We start from the raw sequence: 11,940 nt of genomic DNA on the forward strand, positions 1-11,940 counted from the left end.
AGCTGTAGTGATTATATTAGGACCACAATGACAGAGCAATTAGACTTGATAACATGGTTGTGCGGAACCAATACAGGTAGATGAAAGGAAAATGATACTTGATAAATCTTACTAGTGTTTTTTTTGATAATATAATTAAAGATTTTAAAAGGAGAAACCAGTGAGTATAGTGCATTTGGATTTTCAAAAAGCATTTGAATAATGTGCTGTACTAAAAGTTAAATCACAAAATGAGGTCTTATGTCAGGTACATTGTATAAATAGTGTGGTTACTGGAGCAGGTCCGAGGCTGGGAATTCTGTGGCAGTTTACTCACTTGTTTGACTTTCCAAAATCTGTCTACAATCTACAAGACACAAGACAGGACTTTGATGGAATAATTGCATGAATAAATGCAACTCCAACAGTACTCCAGATGCTTGACACTATCCCAGGACAATGCGACCTGCTTGTAACCCCAGTTACAAGGTACACTGCAGTAATACAACCAGCCTCCTCTGGAAGCACTTTCTCAACCTTGCAATGTCTATGACCTAGAAGAACAATAGCAGTAGAACACCGTCACCAGCAAGTTCCTCTGAATCTCATACCAGTTAAATATTTGGAGCTATGTCACCATGCCTCCACAGTCATCCAGCCTCCATCCTGGAGCTCCAACCCTAGAGTAACTGTGAGTGGACCAAGATGGGTTGCAGCCAGTCCAGAAAGTGGCACATCATTTTCTTCAGGACCATTATGATTAGACAGTAAATGCATGCATTGCCAGTGATGTTCATATCATCCAAAAAGTCTTTTAAAAAAAAAAAGGCAAAACTGGATAATCTATCCACTGATAAATGAATGAGTAGGGCAGTTAGGTTGAAACCATTGTCTAAATGACTACTGGTGACCATCAGAATAATCGTTCATTGCTGTTATCCCTTGTTCCTGCAACAAAAAGATGGTCAACTCTTATAAAAGACTGACTGCAAATGAAGTTAATGATGTTGCTGAAATAATTGTCCAAATTTGTCAAAGGATGTACATATTCATAGCTAAAACAGTTTGGAAGAATTAAAACGTTAGCGGAGATGGAAAATTATTCTGGGTTTTCAGTTTCTATTCACTTCAGTGAAATGTTTAATTATTCAGTATTAACGTAAGTGAATGTGGTTTCAATTGTCATAGTGGAAAACAAAATCATTGTGATGAGCTGGTGTTTCAGCAGGAAATTTAACTTCCCACTGACTATCATGCCAATAAGTCTTTGCATGGCTTTGTATCTACAAACAACAGCAACCCTGATTGTGAGGAGATTAACTTGAAGTGCATATGTGTTGAGAGTGGGCTGTTGCCGTAGTGACATCACTAGCTGGCTAGAGGATGTGTGGGAGTTACTCTGTCCGTGACTCTTCCACTTCCATATGGCTTTGGTGACATCATTATGGTCTAACTTCTACTCTCAGGAAGAGGATGTTGTGCAGCTCACCGCCTTATTTTTGCAAAGTAACTGAATGTACAGTAGTCGCCCCCATGCCTCCGTACCCGCAAATGATGTGTTCTAAGACCTACCACGGAAGGCTGAAACCGCGGAAAGGAGTGAACCCATTCATTTCAATGGGAAATTCACTTTTCCTGCAGACTCCGGTCCCTGGTTCTGGAAGATTCCCTATAATATGTTCGGGCCGTGGTAAACCATAGGTAACTGAAACAGCGGAAAATGACTCTGCGGATACGGGTGTCGCCTTGTAGTCCATTGATGTGTGTTACGATTTCACTCAATCTCCACTTGGATTGAAAACTCCCTCTTTGTTGCAATGCAAATTTGGAGAAATTGTTCAAACAGCAGCATTTCAACAAGAAGGATGGGTTGGACCTAAGGGTCTGTTTCCATGCTGTACATCTCTATGACTCTAAGAAATAGTGGGAGATAAAATGTGATTCTTTTCTCATCTCCAATTCCTCACCTTTACAAAAGCACATTACTTCAGATGTTGAAAATCAAAAATAAAATAAAATTGCCAGAAACACATAGGATGTTGCATCTGTGGAGCAACAAGTTAACCTTTCAAGATAATGACCTTTCTTTAGAACTGGTAATAGATAGAGAAGTGACCAGCCTAAGCAAATACAGATGAAGGGAAAGGGCAGAGAGGAGGAAACGAAAACAGAGGGGGTTGGGACAGGTTGGAATACAAGAAAGGTTCAGCAATTAGAGGAGTGTGGTGCCAAGCAAACAAGAGTGCAAAATTGGAATAGGAAAGTAAAGATGTACACTGAGAAGAGGGAACTGAGAAGCCATCATTATTACCAAGGAGCTCTGCTTCATCCCCTTCTACTTGCCCAGCACAACACCGAGCTTTTCCATGACAGTTGCCTCTATCCAGTTTTTCAACCAGACGGCTAGATGTTTTCATTGTGAACTGTCCATGTGACTTTGACCATCTCACTGTCACTGCTTCCCAGATTCACTGTATCCTATCTCCCTATTAGTGTGTAATACTCCAATGATCTAATCCTAAATACAAAATGTAGTCTTGTTTCTAAATCATTATCTGTGAAATTGGATATCACTACTCATAACAGGTAATTTACGAATATCTCTTACACATTCAAGAAATCTGCTGACAAAAGTGAAACTGTTATTGTTTGGCATATGTTTGTATTATGCACCCCACATTTTTACCTCGCCTCCATACAGCATTAATCACATTTACACCTTCCTTCAATTGTGTTGAGAAGTCATGACCCTCCATTTCTGGAATGCACTGATCTAGCTGGAATACATGGATGCTGACGTTTACAACAACACATTACTCATTTTTTCACACTGAAGCTAGAAATTGTCAGATTATTTGGTCATGGAGGAATCAAGACCATGCTGTGATGGACCACCCCACTTCAACCTAGAGACCAGACACAATAGTGGCTAAAACAGAGCTATCAGCCCTGCAGAACCCTCCTTGCTAACATCTGGGGTATAGTACCAAATGTGTGAGAGCTGTCTCAGGCTAGTCTCCTTTGACAGCACTTTCAGATCAATGACTACTTCCGTCTAAAAGGATAAGGGAGCAGATACATGGGAACACCATCACCTGTAATTTGATCTCCCATCCACTCATTCACTATCACTGTTCCTTTGCTGGATTTTGACCAAGCAACAGTAATTTTGTCCCTAATGGCATTGTGAGAGTATATACAGCAGTTCAAGAAGTCAGCTGACCAGAAGAAGCATAACCAGGGATAGACTTTAAGTGTTTGCCCAGCCAGCAACACTCTCGTCCCATGAATGAATTTTTGTTTAAAAGGTTGTCCTCGTGTTCTCAAACATGTCTGTATAAAGTAAGTCATATGCACATTATTGATGCTTAGAGTGACTTGAGTTGAAACTGCCCAAATACAAATTATGTTGTACCAATGCATCTGGCAAATCAAGACACTTTCATCCCTCAGACTGTGCTAGGATTCAAGTGCATTCCAGCTATGAAAGAACAACACACAATTCACAAAGCTTATCAGTGAATAGGTAAATATTATGAAGTACATGTTTGTGGGTAGTGGTGCACAGATGCTTTAGTAATAATATTGGATTTCATAATTATTTGTCTATTTTGAGGTAATTTGTACACCTGGTTTTTGAGTGTCCATTTAGGGCAGACTGTTTTGAAGCCCAGATTGAAGACTTGGTAGCTTCTCCAGCCTCTTTGCCTCCAGAGGAATTGATTCAAGAAGTGGAAGAAACCGGACTCCTTTATGTGGCATGAGAAAATTAACGGTCCAATCACTTTTCAACAGAACTGATGCATTGAACTGCAGAATTACAAGTTTAACACCGATGAATTTTTTTTAGAATGCCCTGAAATTTCTCTTTCCAAAGATAGTGTCCATGTTTTCCATCATTATCATAGCAAACTGACATTAACCTCTGACATCTACACACAGTTAAATGCAAAATCAGAGATTGCTATCATTGATGCCCTGCTCCACAAAGGCACCATGTGGTACTTTATTGCAGTATTTGCAGGTGCTTTCAATGCAGAATCAGTGATTTAATGTGAATTTCAACTATTTATAGAGCTATTCTCTCTCTAAGGTTATGCCTTGCATTGCATCTGAGTATTGGCTGACATAGTATGTCACAATTAATGCTAAAAAACATCTCTTTCTGAGAAACTAATTGTAGAAGTCTGGGGCATCATGCCCTCCATTCTAAAATAATTCCATTGATTTTTTAAAAATAATTGAAGCCTTCTTCAAGTTCCATCTTAATCCCATTTGTATGACTTGATTTTCTTTGCTTTGTGAAATTGAGGGAGTAAATGAAGTGTTATTTACTTCTAGATTTGCTGTCTATGAGAATTCTCCAATCTGATTGGCTGCTCACAATGCCTGATGACCTCATGTTAGTTAATGTCATCAGTCCCCTATAGCTGGTATTAGAATAAGAGTGACATTGTATGAGGGAATTCACACAGCCAGTTCTATCAATGGAATCCAAGAAAATAGTACTCAATACACTTTAGAAGCAAAAGTAATACTAGCTGTGTTTGTAACTAACACACTGTTTGCTTTTCTGTTGCAGATGTCTACTTCATCATCACCCTATCCTTCCTGTGGAAAGTCACAGTAATCACTCTCATCAGTTGCCTTCCCCTGTACGTACTGAAATATCTGAGAAGAAGATTCTCTCCTCCCAGTTACTCGAAGCTTACCTCGTAGACGCTGAGATGTGAAGAATAGTCCATTCCATTAGGGATCCACATCCAACAATTTGAGAAGTTTATTTGACAATTTCAAATACTACTGATGCACTAAAATTATAACTGTGACACTCTTGACCAACTGATGAATAACAATTGGCCAGCAGACACTACCAGAGATGCAGTATAATGCTTCAGAGTCATAGGTTTTAATTGCTACCAGAGTCAGAAAGGGAATCATGGTACTGTTCAAAAGTAGGTCAGGCAGAAAAAAAAACTAAAGAAAACCGAACACCAACCACTCAATGAAACCGTGATTCAGCCACCAATACAAAATTATTTAAAATTGTCCTTCTTCGAACATTGTTTTATTTTGTTTGTGACCTATTTCCACTATTATTCAGGATTTGATCAAATTGTTGATCTGTTTCCATTCTCCAAATAAGTTGTACGTATTGACTGGATGAATTAACATATTTTCTTCAATGTCTCAACTATGTCTACGTGTTTCCGCCTTAGTTACAGTTACAATGGTACAGCATCTCTTTAATTCAGACTGATAATAGAGTCCCTTCGTCAAGATAATGACTAAAATACTGTTCCACTGGGAGTGCCATGAGGCCTCTTTCTATTTGAATTGTGGTAATGAACACACAAACAAATTTTTCATCTATATTAGAATACTTAGTTCATAAATCAATGTATTCATAGAGCCAATGTACTTCCTATTTTGTTATAAATCCATCTGTGTTTTGAATATGTCATAGATCACATGTGCACTTTATAACCAGTACAATTTTTCTTCAAGTAAGGTACCCAGAGTGGTAATTACCTACATTTTTTGTTCTGTATTCAGAAGGCTCTTTTCATAGCTTTTCTCAGTTTAGATATCTGTTGCTTTGATGAATGAAACAAGAATGTTGACTTAAACTTCCTGTAAAATAATTGCAAAGCCACATTCTCTTTTCACAACATCTACTCCTACTTTCAAATAATATTAGCACTAAAAAGACTTGTTTTCCCTTCCCAGCCACAGGTGGTTGTTTTCATGGCTCTCTCTTGACATGATAAAAGAGAACAGTAAAAAGAATAGAGTAGTTGAAAACATTCTTAATTGTAAGTTATGCGATAGAAGTGGATACTATTTTTGAAAAGATGATATTGTGTCCTGGTGAATCTAGAATGAAAAGTATGGTTAAATCGTATGTGATCGTACCATCCCTTCTGTTTAAATTGAACTTGTGCAAGGTAAAATGTACATGTCACCTTTTATTATACAGTGGAAACCTATACATGTCAAACACACTAATCATTGCTTGTAAACATTTTACTTTTTTTTTTGAAAAAGCTTTACTTATACAACCAACCTGGCTCTTTTGACAACTAAAAGCAGCAATGACTTAATGATTTCAATTGTCATTACAATGCTTGCTGTGAGATTGGAAGGTTGATTTTCAACTTTGAATTCTTGGTCCTAAAGAAAAGGACTGTACTACTTTGAGGCTGTCAAGTTTACATGGATGTATTATAACTGTGCCCAATACGGGCAACACATGTATGTATGCTTTTAAAATAATGTGTGTAAGTAATATGTCTGATAAGGATTTAAAAGCTGTATTTATTATGTTGCTGACACTTTTTGAAGCTTTTGTGAATTTGGACAACCAAATATGAATGCTGTAAGATGAGAGATTTGTATTCACAATATACTCCTGCATCCAGGATAAGTTCATTACCTTCATCTTAAATAAGGCATAGTGTTTTGAAGTGCTTTCTTTGTGCTCCTTGTAACTGGAGGAAAACAAACCAAGACCCATTGGACTTCCAGCCCATTTGCTGATCAATGCAGCATCTTATTGTAACGGAGACTGAACAAATACTCACTCAACTAACTGATTGGGTCTTTTGAATTTCTGTTTGAATATCAGAGCTCAAAAGACAACTTAGCTTAAAAATATGTTGCTGGAAAAGCGCAGCAGGTCAGGCAGCATCAAAGGGACAGGAGAATCAATGTTTCGGGCATAAGCCCTTCATTCATCCCTTGTGGTCGGGAAGGAGGTAAAGGTCAAAAGACAACTGTCTAACTGAAGTATTTGAAGTCCAGATTGTGTTTTACCTACTTTCTTGCATTTGAAACAAAAAGTTAGTGTACTATATTTGTGATCAATTTAGTATGGCCTGATGCAGGTCAAATGCCAACCGTTATTTAATTATAGTGTTAACGCTACAGCCAACCCTTATCATGAATTTCTCAGTTTCCCTTTGAGATTGAAGATGCACTTGGCAGCAGAGAGGTGAGTGAATTATGAATGCATGTCACCTAGCTGTCCTTGTGCAAAGAGAAAGTAGCTGCTTTCCAAACCCCCCTGACAGGAAGTTGGAGAAAGTTTGCTGTTGTCTGAAAAATAATAGTGCATGAAAATACAAACAACAAAGTGGGCATAAATTTTAAAATGGTCTTCATCTGTCAGTGTGCATTACTCTTAGTTTTATAGAGCTATATCCTTAATTGCCTCAATGGTTAAGATGTGTGTTTGATACAATTAAACCAATTTGTTATCCTGTTTATAATTGAACTAATGATAAAAATCATATCACTCCTGTGAAATGTCCTCCTGTGTTAATTGATGCCCTTCTAATCCATTTGGTGCAATTCCTAAAATACCTTTTCTCAAGCCATTAATTTACTTGCTGACTTTTTTTTTAAAAGATGCTTCATTTCCTTTTATAGCTCCGAATGTTTCTTAACACTTTAAATCAAAGATTGCTGTCTGATTCACAGAACTTTGTAGGTGTATTTACACTTGTTAAATATTTCTACAGTCCCTACAAGTGCCCTGAATAATGATTACAATTTAAGGCCACACAGGACATTCCTTGGATACTTGCTTTTACCTGAAAAGTATAAATGTACCATTCCTTTTAATTGCCACCATATCCGTGTGTTCCCCAAATTCTTAGCATGTATTTCAGTTATTTCATTTTTTAATGGGCTTTCTTATTTTCTATGAAAACCACACATTTTGTGAAAAATGTTTTAAACCCACTTTTAATCGAGATGGTGGTGTCTGAAGTATTGAAAGTAAATCAGTTCTGGAGTGGAGATTGAGGAAAAGAATACCTACCTGGACTTTGTTCCCTTTTATAATTCAGCTGGCCTGAAGCCTTTTGTACTTGTGAACATTGACATAAAACAAAGTACTAGGCTGCTGCTGTTGTCACTGATGGGTGCTGGTTACTGCTTAGATATGACTATTCCCCTCTGAATTCTTTTATTTCTGCTGATCACAATGTACAGAATGCTAAGGCTCTGCATCGTCGTATGTCCCTAAATGTGCAGATTTTTACCTTGAAGCCTATTGTTTTAACTCCTTTTGGTACATCCACCAATAATTTAAATTACATAAACCCTCTGAAAAGCAAGTAGTCATATTTAAACATTGAAGGTCAGAACATTAAAGAGCTTCTGGAAGTGGGTAAAATGTGGGTGGTAATCGTGCATTTGTCTTCAAGTTAGGTGCAAACTAAGAAGCTGCAAGTCTACTGGCAAAAAAAATCAACTGCTGCACAAAAGTCTTTGGTAAATATAGCTAAATTATGTACCTAACACTGTTGTTACCATCCCTTTGTTCTGATCATTGAGATTTGATTAATGTGCAAGTTTTCCAGTTGGTTTATTATATTGAACAAGAAAAGGGCAATAGTGCTGTCTCTGAGCTACTTGAACACTGTTCTAACAAGCTTGAGAGTAAAAGGGTGTTCAATAGAGGTAACTCGTTTTTAGTTTGTTCAACACTTCTCTAAATACATACAAGGGAAATCTATGATGTTATTAGGATCAATCACATCACTACTAAGTAGAGCCAAGGAAGATCATTCTTTTCGCCTGAAGCAGGCAAATGTTAACATCAAAATCAGAATGGTTACGGCACAGTAGGAGGCTATTCCATCCATTCTGTGCATGTGCTGACTCTGAAGAGAGCATTTCATCAAGTGCCACACTCCTGTCTTGTCCCTATAGCTCTGCACTTGCTTGATTTCTTTGTTTCAGGTAATAATCCAGTTCCCTCTTGAGTGCTTCAATTGAACCTGTTCCCTCAACATTCTCAGGCAATGCACTCTCGATCTCATCTCTCATTGCATGAAAAATCCTCATCAACATTGCTGCATTTGTCACTAATCTTAAATCAATATTCTCTGGTTTTTTAATTCATCCATCAACCAAGAGCAACAATTTCTTGAATTTATAATGATTTTGAATACCTCTATTAATGCTCCTCACCTTTCTCTTCTCCAGAAGAAGTCTCATCTTCTCTAATAGGTATCTAACTAGCGAGTTTTGAGAAGATTTGTAGCTCAGGTTGAGGTTCTGGATGTTGGTTTGCTCGCTGAGCTGGAAGGTTCATTTTCAGATGTTTAGTCACCACACTAGGCTTTGTCCAGAGGTTCACTGAAGATGTTACCTAGTATGGCAACGAAACGTCTGAAAATGAACCTTCCTGTTCAGCGAGCAAACCGACAACCAGGTAGCAACTGACATTTCTCAAGCCTGGGCCCATTCTCTCAGATTGTAGGAAACTGCAATAAGATATAAGAATGCAATGTCTGAAATAGATGATTAGATCAACTCCATAAGCTGAATAAATAAAGTATTTGTGGTTCTATGTTTCTGCTCATTCATAGTTCCTAGTGGCTAAAGCTCCATTGCATGTTTAAGGTATCAAGCGATTAATACTTTTTAAATGGATTACCAAGCCAATCCGTGCAAAGGGATAATATGAACTTCTTCCATTCAACAAAGGCCAGGGACTCATTTGTTTTTTGTCCTCATTACAGCAACTTCTCTAGGTTCCAAATGGAGTTGCAAAACTTTGCTATCCACTGAACTGGCACAAGATTTTGTGGGAAGGGGAAGATCATATGGATTAGTACAAATGTTTCTTAAATGCTCAGTTACTCTACTTCTGAAGTCACTTGTTTTTGGATTATAGGCTGTAGGAGTTGGAATAGCTTGTTTCTTTAAACAAGAAAGCAATTGTAATATTCATGGTTGAGCTTTCTCAATTTTTTGAAGAATTAAATTGCAAACGTTTGGTACTGACTTTTCTGCAAAATATCAATTGATTGACTGAAATCTTGAACGTCATTACTGATTCTGCATGACTAATATGGAAGTACCTGTGGGTTTTATCTCCTGCATTTCAAGATTGCAACTACCCATCACGTGTGAAGGCATGCCACTGTAAAACCTCATTGAACACTGTTTAATAAACTATTTACAATAAATGTTTGGGGTTCAAGATTAAAATCAACTCTGCAAGCAGCTTGTGTATTGAATGAGCTTTTTTAAAAATCCCATAATCAATAATGAAAGCAAAATAATGCATGTGGGAGACAATTTTTATATTGTTACTTGCCCTTAAAAGAAAAGTGCAAAGTCTTTGGAATCGCATCATAGAACAACCCTAACAATGGCTGCTATGGGAGGAAGTATTGCCTACAATAACAAAATAAAATTGATGTATCACCTTTATAAAGATTCCTATGCTATTCAGAAGTGTACGAATTGCTTTTATGGATACTTTACCTAGTCATTCATGCTTTTTATCGTAAATTTACAAATGCAACTAATGTGCTTGCATTGTGATAGAGTCCAGATCACCCACTATTTTTATGAACACCTGTCCTCCGCATCTCATTGCCTTAAAGTCCAGTTTGTGATAACTCTGAGGCACACTAACATATTCTGACACTCTGCACAGAATTTAATGGAGCTTGCCAGAGGCCATGTAATGGGTGGAGGGAACTGGACAGTGATTTCTGTATGGCATTGAGAAAATTGTTCCCAATTATGTTTGGAGTGAAAAGGATCTGCGACAGAAATCTGGTCTGCTAGACACTAATCAAACTTGAGCCCATTGGAGTTTTAGTAGTAGCTCAGATATTAAATAGAAGTCAAATGGCTCTCCTGTGGTTCCCAACAGCTGCCGAGAAAGTCCAGTCAGGTTTTGTTATGCAGTTTTCTTTGGAGTGGGGCTTTGAAAAGCCTTCACTTTAAAGGTTATACTGAGAATAATGTATTAAGGATATATCAGCCTTATGGGGGTGCTGATTAATACTATATGTTAAGTTTCAGTCTAAGTTTTAACTACTTGTTGGTGTATTAAGCCTGACTGGGATAAGAAAAAGCACATCTTCAAACAAAGCACATATAATGGAACTTGGTATAAATCATGACTGCTTTTTTTTAGTTTTCCTCCCACCCCTTCCTCTTTAGTTTTGAATATGCACTGATGAATCTCTAGTTTCAACAGGCTAAATGGTGCTTGTTTAAGATCTGTGTAATTTTCTATTCTGTTAGATACTTGAACAATTTTAAATCATTATTATAATGAATTCTGTTACTAAATTTGACTCCCCCACACTTAGGGAAGTCCATAGCGGGTACTGGTGCAATATTGTTAATGGTAACTCCAGATATGGCCTTTATGGTTGAATGTCATTTCACCTCATGGATCTCACCAAACTAAAATTCTACCACCTTTCTCCAAATATATAAATATTCCCAGTGCCAAAGAAATGGCTGTCACTTTTTGATGCACTGTTCGTTTGAGTTTGGTGCCCCATAATTCAGATCTACCATTTGCCAGATTTGCTTTATTAAAAATGAAACCTTTGTTCAGTTCTAAAGTGCTAATGTTATCTTAGTGTTTTGTAGAGGATAAAATTAAAATCTTGTGAACATTTTGTTGATCCTGTGTCTTGTCAGTGTGTCTGTGCTGTGGAAAATCTGTTATTTTTAAAGAGTGCAATGAATGGTACTGTAATAAATACACAAAATAGCTTCATTTTCTTTTATCGTTTTTGTATCTTTATACACCATCTGTAAGCTGGGCAGGCTTCTAGATGATTAAATGACTCCCAGGTAACTCGAACATTACATTAGCCTTTACTTATTTTTAATTATGACTTGTTATCCTGACTCTCCTCTTGCAATGAATAGAGTTAAAAATCACACAACACCAGACTATAGTCCAACAGGTTTATTTGGAAGCACTAGCTTTCAGAGTGCTGATCCTTCATCAGGTATCAGATAGAGCTTTGAAAGCTTGTACTTCCAAATAAACCTGTTGGACTATAACCTGGTGTTGTGTGATTTTTTAACTCTGTCTACTCCAGTCAATACTGGCACCTCTACATCATGGCAGGGCAGAATCATTTCTGGGACATGTATATGATCTAGCTTTTCTGTGATTATATC

The 11,940-nt window shown here is 37.4% G+C and overlaps 1 protein-coding gene and 1 long non-coding RNA gene across 2 annotated transcripts in view; both read left to right on the forward strand.

The window, feature by feature from the left end:
* Nucleotides 1–5,030, forward strand: part of LOC122560050 (probable phospholipid-transporting ATPase IIA) — a 179,465-nt gene extending 174,435 nt beyond the window's left edge. The window contains exon 28 of the mRNA XM_043710245.1: nt 4,562–5,030. Coding sequence (XP_043566180.1) covers nt 4,562–4,698 — 137 coding nt within the window. The 3' untranslated portion in view covers nt 4,699–5,030. The remainder of the gene's footprint in view (nt 1–4,561) is intronic.
* A 1,683-nt stretch (nt 5,031–6,713) lies between these two features.
* Nucleotides 6,714–11,527, forward strand: LOC122560051. The gene is made up of 2 exons (XR_006314628.1): nt 6,714–8,259; nt 9,516–11,527. It is a non-coding gene; the product is annotated as an uncharacterized LOC122560051 (long non-coding RNA).
* The last annotated feature ends 413 nt before the right edge of the window (nt 11,528–11,940 follow it).

The sequence above is a fragment of the Chiloscyllium plagiosum genome, chromosome 20 (genome assembly GCF_004010195.1).
Source record: "Chiloscyllium plagiosum isolate BGI_BamShark_2017 chromosome 20, ASM401019v2, whole genome shotgun sequence".
Taxonomy (NCBI): Eukaryota; Metazoa; Chordata; class Chondrichthyes; order Orectolobiformes; family Hemiscylliidae; genus Chiloscyllium; species Chiloscyllium plagiosum.